Genomic DNA, 21195 nt, shown 5'->3' with positions numbered 1-21195 from the left:
GCACACAGCAAAAAAGGCAGGCCGTTCCAAAAAATGAAGAAATTTATGTTCATTACAACTATTCGGATATACATTAAATAAACTGATTCCATAACAACTTCTCCCATGTAACTTAAAAAGTCTTGAGAAGTATTCTTGAAACTCCACAAGTGACAGCACTAAATCTCAGTTTCACTTCATCTCAGGGAAGTTTGGAAAGTAGCCTCTGGAAACAGTACTGTTTCATAAACTCACCAATGAGTTTATGTTTATCTTGTTAAGAAAGAAAAAATTAGCCCTTTCATATACACATACTTTTAAGATAACAGGATTTTCTTCATAGCTTCAAGTGAGGCACTGAAGTACTTTGTTATGATTAGTTTTATCACATTGAATCCAAATGCTCTGGATTATTAACCAACTCTTCTGATAGGTCTCCAATAATGAAACACACCATACAGCTTACACTGACTCACCATTCATCTTAGCTGATAAAAGAGAAAAGGAAGATGGGCAAAATCTCAGATCCTACCCAAGCAGTCCACAGCTTTAGGAAACCCCTTTCATTTGCTTTTTTACCAGCAAAAGCAGTTTATTTGTTGGCTTTAACACGGCAAACTTCACACTTGCCTGCTCCCATTCTACCCATCAACGACAGGTACCATGCCAAAGACTATTAGTACCCAAAGCACCTACATTGTCTCAACAGCTAAGGACATGTGAAAACCAAGTTAATGCCCTCTCCAGTAAAACATTAAGTCCGCCACTTCCTTGTTGCTTAAAACCTCCTTACATTCCCTGCCTTGTTTTGGAATACCTGTTGACCCTTGAAGCTAATTTGCTGGTTTACCATGTACCCTGCTACAACTGTGCCATAGCACCATTACCAGGAAAAGAAACCACTTCACACAGCAGTTTGTCCTCAGGCTGCTGAGGATCCAAACTGAAATCCCACTGCTCCATTTGGGACCCAAGGTACCACTTCCACCTCCACAGTTGGGCTGCACTGGGCCCTGGCAATGAGAGATGGAGGATGTGCAAAGTAAATGATGGAGGTCACGGAGGGGTAGAGATTGGCGATGGGAAGGATTGAAACATGCACACACTCTCCCACCTCAGTCTACCCATCCTTGCCCACAGACTGTGGAATTAAATACTTTATAACCCCGACCGCAATTATGCAGCACTGGGTGAAGTCAAATGACAGCAGGAGGTTGCACATAAGGCATTGGGAGCAACTGCATTTCTTGTGCTTAAGCAACTCTAACAAGCTGGGGAATACTTGCTCCATCCCTGCCTCACCCCCTTCCACACACCAGCTTTTACATTCCCTGATCCAAAACAAATTAAAAGGGACACAAGGTACACAAAATCATCCGGTGATAAGCATTTGTTCACAGTGAAACAATTGAACGGAAGGATTTGTCTCGTTAAACATACAAAAGGTTATCGATAACCTACCAGTTCACACCAAGTCTTCCAGCTCCAGGGAGGGACTGGATCCCACCCCACAACAATCACCTGTGCTGCCAGCCATGAGCAGACACGGCCAGGCACCTCTACCAGAGGCATCCTTCCCCTAAGGATTCAAACATTCAAACTCTCCCTGAGAGGCTTCTGCAGAACAAAGGCTATCGGCAACACAAACTTCACACCAAGTGCATGATCAAACCTGCTTCCCTGTAAAATATTAACAGCACTCCACCAAAATAAAACTAAGCAAGTTCTCAGTTCTTAGCTAGTAATTTTCCTTCTAATTTGACCACAACTGTAAAGTTGCCTTAAAACCTCCTGCAAGTTATTTCACTGCACTTTGCAGAGTCCTTGGAGTACAATTAAAACCTTCTACCCAAACTCAACAACATGAATGGTTTTCATAATTTCTTAACAGAATATTACTTCATTTGCCTAACACAGTCCATACACCCCCAATTTATCAAACCTTTATTCTAGGCTTGTAAAAAATAAGGCCAATTCTTCAAAAACTGGATGAAAACCAGTCTCACTTCTCACACCATTCAACTGTGTGCCTCTTATTTTATTCTCTCATCATGATTTTGTGAGCTGTTCCCACCAAATTACACTGCAAATGACACTGAAGAAAGCTATGAATTTGTAATTGAAAGATGCAACTCAGGCATTTAACAGCTTCAAAACTGCCATGAGTATTCAACAATGAGCCAGGATCTGCAAGCCCTAAAAGCAGAGACCTGACCTAAAGCAGAAACAGAAAGCTGCTATGGTGCTTTAAATTTAGGGGTCAAAGTAAATTACTACACAAATCAGTCTCACTTTCTGGGGGTGAGACACTTTCTCACCTGTATAGTTGCAGCAAGCCATATAAAACATATGGATATTGCAACTGAGGTACTGTAAAACAAGCATGCTACAGCCCTCCCAATACAAAAAGTAGTCTGTCTTTGTTTTCTTTAATGGTAAAACACAGAATTTTTAGTAGTGTAAGTCAGTACAGCATATTAGGTCGAAAACATTGCAAGCTTCAGTTCATGTAACTATGCATTGTTTAGGAATTTAAACCACTACTGGTTTTTTGGAACAGTCAAAAATTGCCACACAAGTACCAGTGTACTCTTGACCTCCACAGGGAGTGGCTCATTCCCATCTAATATGCCAACAAACTGCTTAGGATGAAGTTTCCCCATCACTGGCCCAACATGCTTATCTATCGTATCAACACCGCCACGTGCACTTGTATGATTTACTAGATCCTAAATGTATCCACCTCTAATGAACACTACCTTTTCCAAAGCAAACCTCAAAAGTTTAAACACATCCTGAAGACTCTAAGTATTCCCTTTTTTTCCCTCCCCTCATAGTCAAGTGGAAGTACATGTGTCAAGATTCCACCCTGCAGTCACCAGCTGCAAAGTCTCATAGTAAGAGAAAATTCTTCAGGTAAGTCCTTCCACAGGTACAACATGATGAAATGAAACCATTTCAACACACAGCATTTTTACTTTGAGAACAATCACAGAGTGAACTTACCAGACTTTGTCCGTAAAATACTGACTTCAAAACAAACCTCTCAGGTCAGTTTTCTGCCCCAAGCAAGCTTTACTGTAAACCTGCACTCACTTCTCTAATCTTGTAACACAGAAAGGTTGACTAACCTCAGCTTTAACTATAGTGTTAACACAAGCATAAATGTCCTGTAATGTCTAATGCATTAAGGCATGATTTAAACATTCTTCAGTGAAAATTTTTAAAAATCAACTCTGCCTATATTCATTTTCAATTATCAATGATACATGAAAAGCTCACTTTTTAAATATATTTCTGCACATTAAGACTATCAGAGCAACTGTGCTGGAAATATCTGACAGTTTTGGGGTAGAATTTTTTTCACAACCATGAATCAAAAATAATTAATGCTTCAGAGGGTGTATTTTTATTGTGAAGAAAAGGTTATGTATTCTCAGTAAAGATATAAAGCACCTTCCCCTGGCATATCTTGGGGAAGAGAAGCAGTTTTGCTAAGCCCACATTACTTTTCATTTCAGAGCTGAGGAGATGCAACACAGGCAGGAAGATATTTATTCCAATGCTGTTCTGACTAACCCTGAAAAACAGACCTGAAAAATTTTAAGAGGTGGCAGCAACTAATAAAGAAACACCTGTGGCAAATTTAAAATACAATGTTGATGTTTTTCATCATTTGTTTTTAGTAACATAACCGTATAATGTACGGTACATCCAGCTATGGATTTGGCTGGAAAAACACTTTACACTAGAAATGGTCGATATAGTTAAAACAAAGAGCATTTCCTGGGGTGTCTTGCTAGCCAGGACATAGGAACCACGCTACACACCCTCCTCACATCTGCAAAGGGGAAGAGGTTTTTCTTTAATAGACTCAAGGGCACAGAGCTGCTCATTAGATGCAAGTATTTTCTCTCATCCTGGTCCCTCACTTCACCCAAGTGACATGGATCAACCTGTGCAACCAGATACTTTTAAGCAAGAATTTAAGACTGAGACACAGTGCAGGGCATGGCACTGGGGCCAGGAAGGGGGGTCGGAGGGAGCACACCCAGCCTGCTGAGAAGCAGAGGTGTTGAGGCAAGTCGACAAAGACAAAAGGATCCGGATGTCAAGTATCCGAAGGAAGAGTATTTGACAAATACTTAGTGCTTTCTAAAGTAATCAGTCCCGAGCTGGTGAAACCACAGTGTTTAATCAGAGAGTGATGTGCCAGTGTTGGGAGCTCTATTTCCTAATACCTCAAAACCCTGCACAAAGAGTTATGTATATTTTGCTGTCTGTCATTTTGTACAACGCCCTTCCCTCAAGCACCGGTCCTCAGAACACATTAGACATTTTTAGAGGAGATTAATTTAACTGCAGATTATTTTTTGATTATTTTTTCCTTTCTTTCACAAAGCACTTAACAGTGCTTGGGAACTGGAGCTCTGAAGCACAGTCTATCCGTTTATTTGTGATCATAGCAACTAATTGCTCAAAGACAAGCCTCAGGCCCCAGGACCATTCCCATGTCACTGAAGTTGGCTGCTGCACTGATGTGTCACTCATCCCCAAAAAAACTGTGTTAACTTGCTTGAGAGGCTTTGCTGGTACAGAGGGCAGACAGCTGGATAACTGACCACTGGATAATGCTGACTCCTTCAGTGGCAAAAAGACAATGGCGGGAAAAATAAAAAATCAGTTCTGACATGTGGTAGTGGTTTTGTTAGGAAAAAGTCTGCCCAAGGTCTCAATCAGCTCATAGGAAATTACTGTGTAGCTGAGACACTGCCCTGACAAGGCCAGCCTTCCCCTCCCAGCTTTTCCTTTACTTGACAGCCACAGCTGCCACCACACCTAGTCTTTGGGCTCCGTTATATCTCAGCACTGATAGGAGTCACCCCATGGGAAAGTAGGATGGTGGGACTGATGTCAGGTACCATGAAGAGCATTTTCCTTTTCTGCTTTAAAACTTTTGAATCTTACAGAAGGGGAGCCATCCGCTTCTATGCTTTTTTTTTTCGTTCCTACAAATGAATTTTAACAATGCATATCCTGCCAGGAAACGTTACCATGCATTAGTGATAAAGCATTAGATAAAAAGGTAAATTAAGTTTCCAAGACACAAATCTCAGCTGATAAACATATTACATCCACAGTTCAACAAGGGTGCAGAGAAGAAAAGGAATAAACCATTTTAGAGAAAGCTTCAGGAATATGGGGGGGAAACCAGGAACAGTAGATAAAGTAATGCCAGCCTGTCAAAACACTGCTCAGACTATGCATGAAACACAGCTATGAAATTAAACCAGATTAAACGAATGGCCATCCATTAACCTTAGGTATGTCTACATGGTACAACACAGACCTGAAGAGAAGCTCAGGCACCAGACATCTTGCCAACACACCACTCACTCATGGCACCAGCTCCCTGCTCAGCTGGATAAATAAACCTGAGCCAGACAAGCCATTTATTCTCCCCCAGTGGTGATGCTGTGCAGCTCTGCAGTCCGGGAGGCAGCAACTCTGCTCCCAACCAGGTGACACAGCCAGGCACAGTCACCAGAAAGGATCGCCGGGACATTCCCTCCGGATGCTGCTCTAATATGGAGACACTGCAAGGAAGCTGCCTAACACCACCAAGCCAGTTGCACATTTAAGGGATAGCTGCAAGAGGAAGGCTGAAGGGAAAGGCATAGCAAAGCTCTGCCAAGGGCACGAGCCTAAAGGTCAGGGCAAGAAAGAGACTGTTCACATGGGCAGTGAGCTGTTCCCAAGGCGTCAGGCTGTGCAGGGCATTGGTCCCACAGGATTGTCAGACACAGCTGGGCTATGCCCAGATTTGCTGTTCACATATCGTTTAGAGAGGATGCTTGTCAAGGGATAAGCTCCCAGACTCACACCAAAGGGAGAAGAGCTACAAGTCTAAACCTAAGCCAGACCATCACAGCACTTGTAGTTACTGCAAGAGGCTACAGCTGCAAACCTGATCTGCACAGAAGAAAAAAAAAAAAACCAACCTAGGCAATCTGACATCAAAAGGGGTGATAAAACCTGGAGGAAATCTACTTTACTGTAAAAAAATGAAAGGAGGGCACAGAGGTGAGTTACCTAGCTACTTACTGTCCTTGAGGCTTTTACCAGAACTCCCCACGCCCTGAACAGTCATTAGGTCAGGAAGAAAGAAAAGCTGCTGAAATACTCCTTCCACTTCACACAGGTCCTTTGGACTTTCCCCAGACAGCACCAACCTGGCAAACATTACGCCATGAGGGATTTAAAGAGACCACAAGAAGAGAGATGCCAGTTTCTATGGAGTTTTCCAGCAAAAGTAGCCAATGCTCATTCCAACTAACAAGCCAAGAGCAGGCAGACTGAGAAGAAAGAGAAGGACGTCCTGGCAGCTAATTAGCGAAAGCATTACAGTCAGGACTTCCAAGCACCAACAAGGACTAAGCAGGATATACAACTTTATGCAGGATTTTTTCAGACAGAACAGAGAACGTGTCTGGGGAATTCTTCACCAGTCACTTTTTGCGACCAAAATACACAAGCACTAATTAGATCATGCCAAGTCTTCATTTTCACACTTCCAAAGCTGCTCAATTAAAAGTATGTGTTTTGGCACTGCTCTCTGTTTCAAAACTATTTAGACAAAGCTAAAAACAAAGAAATGCTTCAACCCCAGGAGGTGACACAGCTGAAGATGAATGAATCAACAGCATACTGGAAACCTAAAAAACTCATAAGCAACACAGACAGACCTACTTTCATGAAGCACATATTGCCTGATGTGACAGAACACAGAAAACAAAAATAAACCAACAATGAGAAAGAAATAAAAATAGTGAGAAAGTAAGGAAACTCTGCCTTTTTCAGCAGAGTTAGTAGATCAGCTCTGTCCTGCAGTATTTTCTTAGATTGCTACCAACACTTTTTAAAGAGCCACCAGGCAGTTAAGGCTGGCATAAAAACTGGAAAGTGCAGGTAGAACCTGGGACCTTGAAAAACCCACACCAGTTGTCTTATCAATGAGCACATGCTGAGGAATGAGGTCATGTCCACAACTAGTGAAGCTGTAAGGAATTTGTGGGAAAAGATAATCAGGAGGAATTTTAATTTCTCTTTCAGTGTTTTGAGCGGCACCTCTTAAATAAGAAACTTGATGGAAAGTATCAGTTGCAATTCTTCAAGACGATGCAGAAATAGCTACTGTCACAGCTGCAGGTTCCAGGACATTGATTTGTATATTGAAGGATAAGACTAAATAGCAAGCAAGAAAGACTTCCTGCGTTAGCAGTGTTAAGAAAACTGCTAATGGTGCATGTAAGTCACTGACCACCTTGCACTGCATGGTAGTGCACCAAGACCAGACTCACTCCCGGTTCTTGTGATGGGCACAGCAGTTAGGACATAAACCTCAGAAACTTGAGGAGAAGGGATTCCCCTCATAGCAAGTAACATCACAAAGCCAGGACAGGAGGGAGAGGGAAGCTGGGAGATCTCCTCAACCTGCCTGCACTTCACCTCATCTGGAGGAAGACAGAGGAACAGTGTCTGGGAGAAGACACAACCATTCCAGCTCCCTGAAGCAGCAGCACGCTGACTCAAAACCTACCTATTAGACTGCAGACACCTTTATCTTAGATGGTTACAAATTATCAACAACAAATTTAACGCATCCCATCCCTGATGACAAATATCCTTCTTATCTCTAAGAACCATGTGGTTATAAATGAGGTCCCACATCCTATTCCAAAGAACCTGTTGCAGAAAAAATCCCTGTCACTCCTCCAGCTGCTGCAATTCTTCATTTACATAAATCACCTCTATTTTAGATTCCTTGTCCCTCTGATTTATGGCCTTAAGAAAAATAAACATGAGTTAAGGAAACACGGGAAAAGAGTTAAGAGTTAATGAGCCAAACTCAGTAGCTTTGACCACATGTAAATACCACAGCCAATTGCTGTTTCTCTGACAGCCAACAACAAGAGCAAACATGCAAAAAGATATGTAGCACTTTTCCTATTCTTCAGAACTTAGGGATACGATCCAAAACCACCTCACCTCAGGACTTAAAGATCATCAGGCTTTTAGTGTCATAGCAGCTCTTCATTTCACCAGCTATCAAGCTAAATTAGGAATATAGTCTCCTTAAAAAATTCAGAGTATGACATTAACTGTACCAAGTTTAGGCCAGATGAGACTTTTAGCATCAGTACACTTGATTTAAACTTATTCCTAATTATGCAGATCAGAAAGAAACCCAGACTACAGAAAATCCGGACAGTCTCTCAAGAAAGCGTTTCTAAAAAGTAGTTTCATGTGCATGACCTTCCAAAAACCAATCCCATCACAACAACAGGTATCCTGATTCTTATAAGGTGCAGGCTCCAAATACTCATGTGATATCACCAAATAAGTCTCCAAACTGGCAAAAAACAAACAGTTCTAAGAAATACTAATTCCACAGGAACCAAGAACTAAGAAAAGTCCAAAATGATAGTGGTTATATAAGAGATTGGATTAAGAATAATCTACTGTGATGTGTGCGTATTTACAGAAGACTTGGAAGAACAGAGTTTAAAACAATCACTTAAAGAAAAGTTAGTTGTTAAAGGAAACAATTTGCTGTACTAGATTATATTTATGTGACCAAGAAAAAAGTAGTGAGCAGGAGCAGACATCAGATATTAAATGTTGGCTTGACTCCTTTTCTAAAGTAAGATCAGATGCCCCAAAAGCACTCCCCTCCATGCAAGATGAAGCTCTTTGAGCAACACACATTGAAACTTAGCAGTATCTCACACAGCCTGAACTCACCCCATCTGCTATTATTACACTGGGGATGTAACAACTGACCACATGTAATGAATGATTATTTAATGTTTAACTGTTCACCTAAGAGTAATGTTTTTATCTTATTCTGTGCCTGTGCAGCCAAACCACAGCTGCAATGTGACTCTGTCTGCACTGGTAGGACAGGATGCAGACAGACAATAAAAAGAAGTTTGTCTTCCTACCTAACCAAACAATTTGCCCTTTAATATCACTATTACTCAGTGCAGAAGGAGGAAGAATAAAAAGAATATTAGACTGTTCAAAAACTCTGTACTGTACCTTTCTTGTGATTTTATTATTCGGGATCCTGGTTTTGGCTTTATGATCAGAGAGACAGAGGCAGGAAAGGCCCTTCTCAGGAAGGCAAGGTTGCTTGCAACATCCAAAAAGCTGGTATTTCTGCCTCCTTGTTTTCCACGTGTGGGGGGGCAAGGGTTGAATGCAGCACTGGGTCATGGCAATCTCACAGAATCCAGATCATTATAGTAATTATATCATTATACACCATAAAAAGCATGCCAGTGCTTGCTATTAAAACTGTGTTAAGATGTCGGTTGATTCACTTCAAGCGATATTTGATTAACGAAATGTGATAACAACATCTGCGAGAAAGCAAATGCAATGCCACATGTGTCTTAGTGAGCAGCACTGCCTATTCTCTCAGCTTTTTTGCTATCAATCTACTGCATTGCTATTCCACACCCAATCAGTTTGCAGCTAAGCAAAGCCTGGGAAGAGCCATGCCAGCTCACAGCAAAGGCCCAGCAGGCCCAGCAGTGTGGAACAACATGTGGCCATCCAAAGAATGGCACAATTAGAGAGTTAGCATGTAATGAAGCTTTTCCAGATTCCACCAATTTGTGGTTTGGGGATTTGCCAAGATGGGGAAGGCTATGCACGCACTTGTGTGTGACCATCAACTCACAGCCCTCACTGTAAAGCCTACAGCAAAGCAAATTAAAAAAACAAAACAACTACCCTTCCTCCCTACAGCATCCATCAACCTTTCAGATTTGCTAGAGCTCTGCTTTTCTGGACATCTTCCTAGCTGGCTTCTTAGGCTTCTCACTTTACTCCTGAATATCATGAATTACACTTGAATGCTTTTAGTGTGCCAGAACACTTACTTTTTCAATAATGACTTCTCCAGAACTTTTTTTTTTATTATTATGAAGGTAGTGTTTCCAAACAACATTCTTGATTGTTAGACTCAAAAAGTGTTGCTGTGATAACCCTCTAAGAACCCCATCTCCTCCTGAGTTACTGTTATCCTTACATTAGCTGCGAGATTTTGAGAAGAAACTGACTCTCAGAAGAATTTGGTTGAAATGAATTACTATTCAGCAGGGCAAATCCAAAGCTAGCATCCCCTCTGGACAACTAATGCTTCATAGGTTTTCACCAACAGTTGGAGGCAGGGACTTGCCAGGATATGTAGCTCTGTTCAAACTATACGTGGAGATATTTGTGATGACTGCTTAAATCAAATTGTTCCTTCTTCACATTTGTTTGCAATTATGCCAACAACAGTCATGGCTGGGAAAAGTGGATTCTACTTTATGTCTTATGTACAGAAAGTGTTTAAATATTTATCTGTGATGTATGGCTCAGAAGAGGCAGCTCAAAGATCTGCTACACTGTATTGCATCTGACAGCTCAGTGTTGAACGGAACATGTACTTTCATGAGCTATGAAGAATTACTATTTCTATCACTGTTGGACACTTTGTGACTAAAATGTTGGACCCATTATCCTATTATCCAGCAACACACACTGTACATAATGAACATCTCTATATCCTTGGCCTTAGAGACCTTCTGTCAAAGTCAAAAGAACTGGAAATTGTGCAAAGAAACACTTTAAGCTGATAAGGAAATTATTCATAAAACAACAAAAACAACAACAAAATAAGCACTGATTTGCACTGATTTCTGAGAAACTGGCAGGTTAATCTGGCAATATTTTAGCTACATATACAGTGTATTTATGCAAAACTGGAGACCTCACTGGCATATTGTCACAAGCAATAGGGAGTTAGACCCCAAAATTCTTTTTTGTTAGTTTTGGGCAGCACCAAGTCCTTGTCTGGGTATTTTCAGACTAAGACTAAAATTTCAGCTGTAGCGTGCAATACATGAGACGGTTGTCATGAAAAACATTCCACGTTATAAACTACTACTCTAAAAGCACCAGGGATTGGGCCAGGAATCCAAGCCCCGAGTGATATCAAATGACTTATTATGCTATTTCCTTCCACCAAAGAAATTACATCTTGCAAGAAAAACCAAAACAGATACCTGAAATTAAACAAATTCTGTCTGGCAATTAAGCAGGCGGTAAAAGAGCAAAAAGAGGCTGTGAGGCAAGATAGGTTACGTTTATCCTCTACACTGACACACGGCTTCCCTCCTTGATGAGCCTACGAAATATGACTGTAATCATAATATCAATGTTTTCTTTGACTTCCAGTAATTATGCCATTGTATAATTGAAGCTTCTGAAATTGATGTAAGCACAACTCCATAAAATATAGTTAAGAATCCATGGGTGGAAGTTAAAGCGGTGAAAATCAGTCAAGAAATAAAGCACGATTTTTCTTCTTTATCAGAGTAATTGACAAGGACTGAGGTAAATCCTGTCACTGGCTATCTTTTATCATGATGTTCCTCCAGAAGATAAAGGCACAGACTCAGGGAAGCCCTACAGCTTGAAGTCGGGAGACAGTCTTGCAAACAGCAATGATACTCTGACTTCATTTGCTAAGAGTAGGTTAAGTACCTGGAAAAACAGCCTAAGTCAAATACCTTACTTTGCAAAAGCTAAATATTTGAAAGTTACCATAGCACCTCAATATTCCCAAGATGTAACACAAGAGGACAGGAGAGGAACTTCTGAAACACAGCCTCCAAATGCGGTCACTGCAACACACGCCGCTCCAGGCTGGCAGGAAGCTGATGGCCACCTTCTTCAGGAGAGCAAGGTAACAAATTTCGGGGGCAAAAAGTCTCTCCTTCAAGTCTGTGGTTCCACACTGAAATTGTTGGCTCTTGATCACAACTAATAGTAAGCAGAGAATTATGAACTGACAAACTGATCATCGCTGAACAGCACGCAGCTCTCCCAGCGGACGCATGAACAAACAGAGTTTTAAGACCAGACAGGATAAGCACAGGGAGGACCACGGTAGCTCATCCAAGCAATTGATGCACATGCTGGGAAGGACACAATGTTGAGAAATTCGAGCCTGATAAATTTCCCACCACTGAGCCAAGAAGTAGAAGGCTGGAGAGAGAAAATATTGCTGTCTCTCTCAAGAAAGTATTACATAAAGTATAATCACACATCCAGAGTATTTCACCATCCCCTTACATTTCACTGTGGCATTTACACCTGTGTGTAGGGTATCAACATTACAGCTCAGCAGAACACAGTGTATCCCTGAAGAAACTGCTCTCCAGGTGGTGGCTTTTCCCTCACAGGAACTTCACCTGCAATGACCAACTCACCAGGGATAGGGCAGCTCCTGATTTTCTCAGTAATTCAAGTGAACACACAGGTTTCTCTATCCAAAGTCAATAGCTTGTTACCAGTCACAGGTTTTCCCTTTTCCTCCCATTTACACATATAAATTGAACCAAGGTGCCAGATAAGTCAAGTCCTGCCTTTACTGGAACACAGCAATACAGTGCAACTGCAGGAGAAGGTCCATGGAACCACCTGCATTAGCAACAGGAAGATCTTCCCCCAGAGCATCCAGAGGCCATCCAGGGAGCTGGAAACCCAAAAGGCACAGACTCAACACACTGCTGAAACAACAGCCTTATCTTGTACAAGAAACTGGTTCAACAGCAAAAAACACAGCTCAGTTCTCAGTGGAGCACAGGGTAATGTGTTGGGAATAGAGAACCATAAAAATAACCAGCACACGCATCTCAATCCTAACAAGCCAATATGTACAGAGCCTGTAAAGCCTCCTCTGAGAGCATCAGTTATACTATATATCTGATTTACATTTTTCAGAGAAATAACTGAAGCTCTTCAGCTTGTTCCAAAGGCCCAAGGGGAAGGAGAAAACCCTCAATACATGTAAGTGGCAGCTTTGCAGCAGCATGAGACTAAACAAATGGAAAAACCTAAAATAGGTTGCGACAGTTCATCATTAATCAGTATGAATTACTTGGCAGAATGCAGTATCTTTCAGTGCAACTTAGTGGCACCTTTCCCAAAGAACTAATACAAACACAAGTGCATAGCAAGAGATTTGGGGAGCAGGGGAAAAGGGATGTCATCACTGATTGAGTTGCTGATGGCAAGAAACAAAAAATGAGACTACACAGGGCAGCACCTGTGCGGCTGAAAAACATGACTGGCATGTTCCAGCTACTTCATTTGGCAAGGTTAAATCCACCACAGAAGAATCATAATCATATTACAAAACACTCAAGTCTTTTGAATGGCTTCCTTGCAGTCAGATACCACTTCTCTAACAGTTCTATTTATTCCTGCATTTTCCCAGGACAGGGATAACATTCTGAATCCTTCCCCTTGTATTCATAAAAGATCATTACTGTTGAACATATGAAGGTAGGAGAATAGAAGAGAGAGGGAGAGGCATTATCTTTGTTTAGAGACAGATATAAATGGAAAACTGCAGAGAAAGCTTCCAGCTCAGGCAACCTCTATCAAGCCTACAAAGAAGCGCTTGTGCTGGCAGGCCCTGGCAAAGGATCTAAGCATCCAAACTATTCCATTTTTCCATCTATATGAAATGATTTAATACATAACTTGCATATATGGATTTGATGATCAAAACACATGGTTATCAACATAGTTTTAGTGAACTCTGACTTGGAGTCTTGAATAGCGATCGAAGAAATTTTGCTCTGACCCTCAAACCTGGTTCTCAGAGGTTACCAAGATAGCAGCAGACCTCCTTCTTTTATTTGTATATGGATATACCTGTAATATCTTAGATCCCACTTATGATTGCCTTTTGTATTAGGTAGCTTTGTATTTACTTGTGTCAATAAATACTCAGGTCCTTTACTCATTTTATGCATACTTAAAAGGAAGAGAAAAGTTCTAATATATCTCAAACCATCATTTCAGTTGTTATTAGATCTGAATAGGTAGAAGGTTCAGCAAATGACCAAACTAAAGGCCTTGCATTTGCAAGTCTAAAAACACACAGCTTCAAACAAAGACAGAGAAGGTAGCTAGGCTGAGTAAAAAGCACCAGGCCAAAGTAGTTCAGACCAGTCCCCACTCTGCTGGAAACATCCTTACTATTACTTTTGTCCAAAAGATATACAACAGTCCTTAAACTCTCAAGAAGAGTTCAAAAACCATATTTGCAAAACAATTTGTGGTGGTTCTGTCATGCTTACATGTGAAAACCCATGTTAAAATTGCTAACTGTAGCTTCCATCACCCAGCAACTAGAGAAAAGGAGCAAAAACTGCCCTTGCATAGTAGTGTTAAAAGATAAACCTGCAAACAAGATAATAATCCAGATATTTGAAAGGACAAAGTTTGATTTGGGAAAGAAATTTCATGAGGGAAAGAAAAAAAAAAAAACAAAACAAACGCAGACAGTAATCTTAGTGAAATCCTCAGACATGAAAATGAAAGCAATTGTCCCACATTTGTATTGCTCCAGTCATTTCACACATGCTTCATTCATGTAAAGGGAATTACCACAAAATCTGGAGCTGTGACAAGATAAGCTTTTCATGGACTGAGGACCCAAAAATTAGAGACACTTAATCATAACTAAAGCTTTGTGAACAACACTTGTCAAATACATGAGCAATTGCAAACACCTACACAGCACTATCCAAAACACCACAGCACGAAGACAGCTAAATAACAGATACCAGAAGTCACCTCTGACAACTGTGCTTGGAACCAGCCTCTGTCATCAGACTTTCCCATACCGTGATAATGAGAGCCATTCCATGCAAAGAATGAGGTTTCAACGCCTCAGGTATCACTTCTTCCAAACATTGTAATGGATAAAGTCTTTTAATGAACAGCAGCATAAACTGCAGTTTAGCCAATCTGATTTGTAGGAAATCCTGTGTTCTCTGTCTCAGGCCCTACAAGTTTAGTGATGAAAATTGTAATAAGCTCTTTCTCTCAAATCAGAGCAAAAATATACTGAACTGACCTTCCATTGATCCCTGGGAAGCAGTTTCACCACCACGATGTCACAGTTCAGGGCTCTGTTGCGAGCAACTACTCCGTCAATAAAGATATCGCGAGTCCCATCCTAGTCAAAGAGGAAGAAAAGTAAGTGCCAGACCAAAACATATTAAATCATGGCTGTTACGAAGTTTAAAACACTGCCATCAAAAAAGACACACACCCTGGTGAGACAAACATCCTGCAGTTGTGCACAGGAATAAAAATGGATTCACCATATGTCCTTTTACATACAGCATCTTTCAACAAATAAGTACCTTTGTATGGATGTGCCAGTACAGTAGTTCCAGGCTATTTACACAAGACAGAGCCAAGCCCTCAAGATGTGCTGTCTCAGTTCCTCTACAGTTACTCTCGGGAACAAGTAGAGAGTTTTCTGCTGTCACAGCTCTTGACACATTAATTTCCCACCTCAAACATTCAAAGCCAGTGTTCAGAACAGACAAATGTTCAGAACTGTTTACAAGACAGCCTCTGCAAAGTGCTCCATGCAGAGCTCCTGCTGCTCTCCTGGTGAGGTGGGAAAGCAGGGACATGCAACTTCCAGATCAGCAGGTCACTCTGTGAAGGTGGTCTGGATTGTGGTTCAGGATGCAATCTCTTGTTTTTCAAACGAGTTAATACCATATATTCTGCATTTGGCACAACTAATGTTAGAAGATATCCCAAATAATGATGACTACAGATGCCAACTGCAAGCCAGGAGATCTTTTACTGTAACAGACATGTCAGGACACCTTCTCTGAATACTCTGGGTTAGCATACTTGCACAAGAGCCTCTACTAATTGCACACACTATGATTATCCACCTCAGACATGTCTGGCATTTGGTTACTCTAGATTTAGTTTGGGAGATTTTCTTCATGGGGTGAACAAAGTTTCCCGAAGATGCCAACACAAAGATTTTAGTTTTTAAAGGATTGCCAGTTTTGTTCTTTTTTTTTCTTTTGATAATTATTGACAGTGTGCTTGCTGCTTTCATTTCTGCTTTCCCATAAGTCAGTATACAAGAAATTCCATGTGTCTGTTTACAGTGCAATGAACATGTCAAACAATGTGAGCATTTAGTATCAATATGAGCAGTTAAAATTGTTTTGCTAAAGAGAGTTGTCTTTGCATAGTTTTGAGGTACAAAAAAGGAGGTTGAGTATCTTCAGATTAGTACTTCATTGTCTTTCAAAGAAAAAAGCAGCCTCACAAGACTTAAAGTCTTAATCACAACTTCAGCTGTTTCTCAGACACTCCTGAGTCTCATATGCGTGAATAAATCCAATCAGAACTACCAGCATGCTCAGTGTCCAAGAAAAATTTCTTTTATAACCTGAAAACATGAAGCCCTAATACATAAGTATCTTACTCTGCTTAGATACCAAAACAATAAAAGGAAGAACCCTGCCATGATGTGAAACTAAGGCCATCCTCCAAGAGACCAAATTACTCTTAGAAAGAAAAGCAGCAGCAGCTCAACAGCTGTGTGAAAGCTGCCTCCCATGACAAGATGCAGAAAAATTGCAAAGCCTCTTGGACCAACATAATTCAAATTGGAAACCGTTCTTTTCAAAAAGCCAGATTTTTTACACATGGTCATATTCCTTATTTCTCCCCACCCTTTCCCTTCAGCTCCAACTCTTTACCTAAATCCATCACACACATAAAAATGAAAAGTTCAAAGTCACTTTTTAAGGCAAATTCCTGGTTTGGGGTTTTTTTTGTCTGTACCTGTAGCTGCTCTGTGCTGTAGGACACAGGCTGGCATTCACAATAATTTGCTCTATACTTTTTTCCCTCCTCTCCCATGTCCATGAAAATAAAAGACCTTTTCTTCTGTAAAGGTACTTTATGTGTCACACCACCTAGTAAAAGCTGCATTTGCACACTCGGCAAGAGTCTGGTCTTTAATTGCACCTACACACTCTCATTCCAAACAAAATATATATATATATATATATATATACACACACTTACATACACGTATGTTTGTATGTACACCTATTTTACAGCAGTTAATTTCAACATCTGCAACAAAGCTGTAATCAGAAAACTGCCATCAGTTTTGGTTTTCCCTCCAAAAAGAAACATCTCTGTATCTTGAGCTACAGGCTCACAATTGTTGGGTGAACTTACGCACTTCCAAGAAAATTTGTGCATCCCAGTTTTTCCTCCGCACAGCTGACACTTCAGCTTACTAATGCAATTAAAACGGCGCTGAATGACAACAGAACACAATCACTTGCAAAGTCTCAGCTGTCCCTGGGGTGCATCTATTGGCTACAGTGGCTTCAAGACTTCTGCAGCCCCCTCCAGGCTATCTCTGCAGATATCTCCAGCAGTGCTCCCTATCCCCCTCCGACAAGAGATCTGCAGTACTTCCATCTGCTCTGGAAGTGTCTCCCACAAGCACAGCACAGGTCCAGTCACTGTCACTCACACTCAGCAGCACCATCCTTCACACTGCCACTTCAAACCACACACCCTGCGCAGGGAACACACGAGATGCGAGGCAGAGATTTAAACTCCTGGGGTCTGTTCTCTGGGTAGCTTTCAAGAGAAAAGCCCTGGGCCTTCCCCTCAATTCTTCATGCAACAATAAGACAAGCAGACAGAGCACATGTGTGGCAAGAAACACGCATGGTGTCAGAAGGTGAACAGCTGTTGCACTGAACTCCATGAAGCCATGGCCAAGTCAGAGCTGAAGAGAAAGGGGTACAGTGCCCTCATCAACAGCAGGAAAGAAAGGGTGATTTTTCACAGCTGCAGCTCTTGCAGCATCTGTCAATGATGGGAAGTGCTGCAGAACACCAAGGCTGCAACCCCTCCATTATGGCAAATAATGTTATACAAAGGATAAGCTTTCCCAAAGCATCTGTCTTAAAGGACTGTGCCCACACGAGCCAGAGTCATCTTCATCCAGGTGTTGATTCTGGTATTCATCTCCATAAATGGCAGAAAAGTAGAAAGATAGCTGAGATAACCACCTCTGCTAGCCCTCCTTAATGTATGCATTCCTGCACACAGAACAGGCACAAGGCAACAGCTGGACACTAGAGGGGCGATTAGGGGTAAAGGCTCACATCCAAATAACTCATGAGAGTAGCTGAATTTCTCCTTTAACCTTGCATTTTGTAAATTCAGAGAATACACTTGACAGCTTACACTTACTACACCTACAAGAACACCTGGCAAAGGAAGCATCAAAGTTCCTTTCCCTTACACGCTTCCCCTCTGATGTACCAGAGAGCTGCTCTGTACTTCTTCCTCTAGTTAATGTTACTGTATTCTGTGCTGCCCCAACCTTTCCCCACCCAACCTTCTCTAACAAAGCTCCAAAACATTGCCCCAAATCAACAACATGAACTGAAAAACACCATGAATTTCAAGGCTTTCAGTCCAAGCCCCAAAACAATAGTGCTGTCAGCAGCAGGGACAACAACATAATCAGTGTTTCACTGTCTCAGGGCAGGCTCTGCCTTCTCATCCCCACACCAGCAAAACATTTCAATATAAAACTCATTAACAGCAACACTTTGACCAAGTCAGTTCGACATAAAAACCTTTGGCTGTGCCAGCTGTGAGGTCACCTTCCCGACTGGAAGGCCCTGAAATTGCAAGAGTCCTTCTTTTCTGTCAAAATAAGGAAAGAAGAGAAAAGAGGTGCAAGCCAGTCCCATGTGACAGAAGCACATCCCAAGCCAACCAAGATACAGCCCGCGCCAAGGCGGGCACATGAAAAGGAATCACGCATATTATTTCTGGAATGACTTTTCAAATCAGCTCATGCAGCAGATCGAAAATGGAGAGCATATTTGTTTAGGGGAGATTAACTTAAATCAGTGGAAAATCTAAAAAACCTCTGCAGCCATAAACCAAGGGTTTCTGATTACGCTATCTGGTGGTCCTCAAACCTGACTTCAGCTGGTCTCTGTGGGACCCTGCAGTATCCCCAACTTCAGCACAAGCGAAGAGTTTCTTTGAGGTATGAGAAAGCAGGATTTGTTCGGGAATATTTGATATAAAAGAAAATCCAGATTGTGTTCATTTTTTCCAACTCATTCACCTCTGAGTGACCTTCTGTGCACAGCATAACTCCTATATTAATGCACCTTTACTTATGAACTTTAAAGCATTATAAAATTACACTTACTGGAGATGGAATGAAGGCTTCATGGTACTTCTTAGGATTTATTCTCAAGGGTCCCTTAAAAAAAAAAGAAGGAGAAAGATTATGCCTGAATCTTATTAATTTTATATAACACCAGTTAAATTAGAGAGCTGTGGGTAATATATCTACTGTGAAACATGAGAGATACATCTAAATTTCCATTATACATTTCAAGTCTTGACAACTTAGCATCCAAGCAACTTCAAGCCAAAAGGCAGTTTCATGATAGGCTTAAGCTGATCTACTGCAGTCTGTCATCAAAGAGATGTTGAATCATTAGTTGTTGCTGCTACTGGGTGAACTGAGGATCCAAGCCCTCCTGTTCCTTTCACATATTTTCTGCTGAGCATCCACCAACTTCGTTAACAAATGGATAATAGAAACAATTTGGCTCGCTCTGTCTTGGAAAAGGAGAATGTTGGGTTTGCTTATTTTGGAGGATGCAAGGAAAAAGTAAAAGAAAAGCTGAGCTTGCATGGCAGCAGGTATCATTCTTATGGGGCTCTGGCTGCTTAGGCTGTTCCTGCAAACAGACAGCAGCAGTAACTCTGTGATAATAAAGTACATTTCCAAAAAAGAATCAAAAGGATTTTCCAAAAATAAACATTTAAAGTCTACAGGATTAAATTCTGTTTAAACATACTTAAAGGCAAACTATCTTAAATACATTAGAAAATTCCATGGTCTATCCCTTTCTGCTTTGTTATCTGCCAACTTCAAGGCCAAGTCACCTGCAACAAATTCATATCACCCCTCCAAAGTAAACCAACCAGTTTAGCTGCTTGCACTCAGGTCCATCCAAGAGAAAGGCAGAGCCAACCAAGGCCTTACAGGCTACACATTTGCATCCCAAAAGGATCCTGGAAATTGGGATTCAGGTGACTGCAGTTCAAACTGACAGCATTTGAATCTTATGGGAACACAACTTAGGTATCTGTCTTCCAACAGGCTTTGCTCTGGGAAGAAACTTTAAAAATTTCTCTACTTGTGTATTTGAAGTAATGTTAGCCAATTTATTATACAAACAGATTCCATCTGTTTGCACTTCTGTGTTAAGCAATCATAGGAGCATCTCACAGGAATTGCTTCTTTAAAACTTTACTGCGGCAAATCATTTTTTTATGTATTCTGGGAAACACTCAGACAATAGGAAAATAGAGCTGATTACATGTTAAAGTTTTGCTCCCTTGAAGAAGATTTCACAGATTTATGAAGATTTTCCATTGCACTTATTTGCTAAAGTATGCCAGCAAATACAGAATACCAGAATACCAGCAGCATGTATTCTATACTCTTCACATACTATTTGAGTACTTTGCTGCACTGTCTCGTTTGATGTCTCACATAACTTGTACTAACAAGGACACTTGCACCCATGGCAGGAACAACCACACTTGCACCCATGGCAGGAACAACTTTCTGATGATTCAAGTCAGCTTCACAGGTTCTTGCCAATAAAGTTACTAACCTTATTGAACTTTCCCAGTGAGACACAAAAGGGTCACGATTTCTCAAGCTGCTCTGCTAGACCAGGGCAGGCAGTACTCAGACTAAACTTCGAGCATCCCAAACCAACATGGAAACAGCATGGAAACAAAGACAACCCACTGAGAGCAACCCTGGGGTATTTTATGCTTCAGCAAAGCAAGAGCTGACTTGCTGTCATCAGTCTCTGTTAGCACTGGTACCCACGGATGGAAAACTCCCAGTGGTCATCCTCCACTTATTTCCCAGAATCAGTCATCAGAAGCTGCTACAGAGAGAAAAGAAAAAATGGAAAGGGACTGTTGCTCTGCTTGACAACGAATCAATTCCCATATGTGGATCCTGTTTTCCTCTGCAAAATCCCCTTGAATAGTTTGGGACAGCTGTCAATCAGTCAGGTGTAAATACCTATCATGCACATGAAAAATCAGGGTTTGTGCCCATGGCCCAGAAGGCACCAGAGCAGCAACGTGCCCATGGATGCCCAGCTCCAGCAAATGCACAGAGAAGCAGTGTTACCACGTTTATTGTGCAGCCTGTTTATC

At 41.3% G+C, this 21195-nt stretch overlaps 1 protein-coding gene across 3 annotated transcripts in view; it reads right to left on the bottom strand.

Annotated features, from left to right (window-relative positions):
• DIS3L2 (DIS3 like 3'-5' exoribonuclease 2) overlaps positions 1-21195 on the bottom strand; it is a 184646-nt gene that overhangs the window by 140555 nt on the left and 22896 nt on the right. For all 3 annotated transcript variants that reach the window (XM_042041857.1, XM_042041858.1, XM_042041860.1), the window contains exons 5-6: positions 19148-19201; positions 14972-15073 (exon numbers count right to left, since the gene is read on the bottom strand). In XM_042041857.1, coding sequence (XP_041897791.1) covers positions 14972-15073; positions 19148-19201 — 156 coding nt within the window. The remainder of the gene's footprint in view (positions 1-14971; positions 15074-19147; positions 19202-21195) is intronic.

Source organism: Corvus kubaryi, unplaced genomic scaffold (assembly GCF_017639235.1).
Source record: "Corvus kubaryi isolate FWS band 111438036 unplaced genomic scaffold, C.kubaryi_AGA036_p1.0 37397, whole genome shotgun sequence".
Lineage (NCBI taxonomy): Eukaryota > Metazoa > Chordata > Aves > Passeriformes > Corvidae > Corvus > Corvus kubaryi.
The sequence above is the reverse complement of the archived record's forward strand: the minus strand, read 5'-3'. Positions and strand labels throughout refer to the sequence as shown.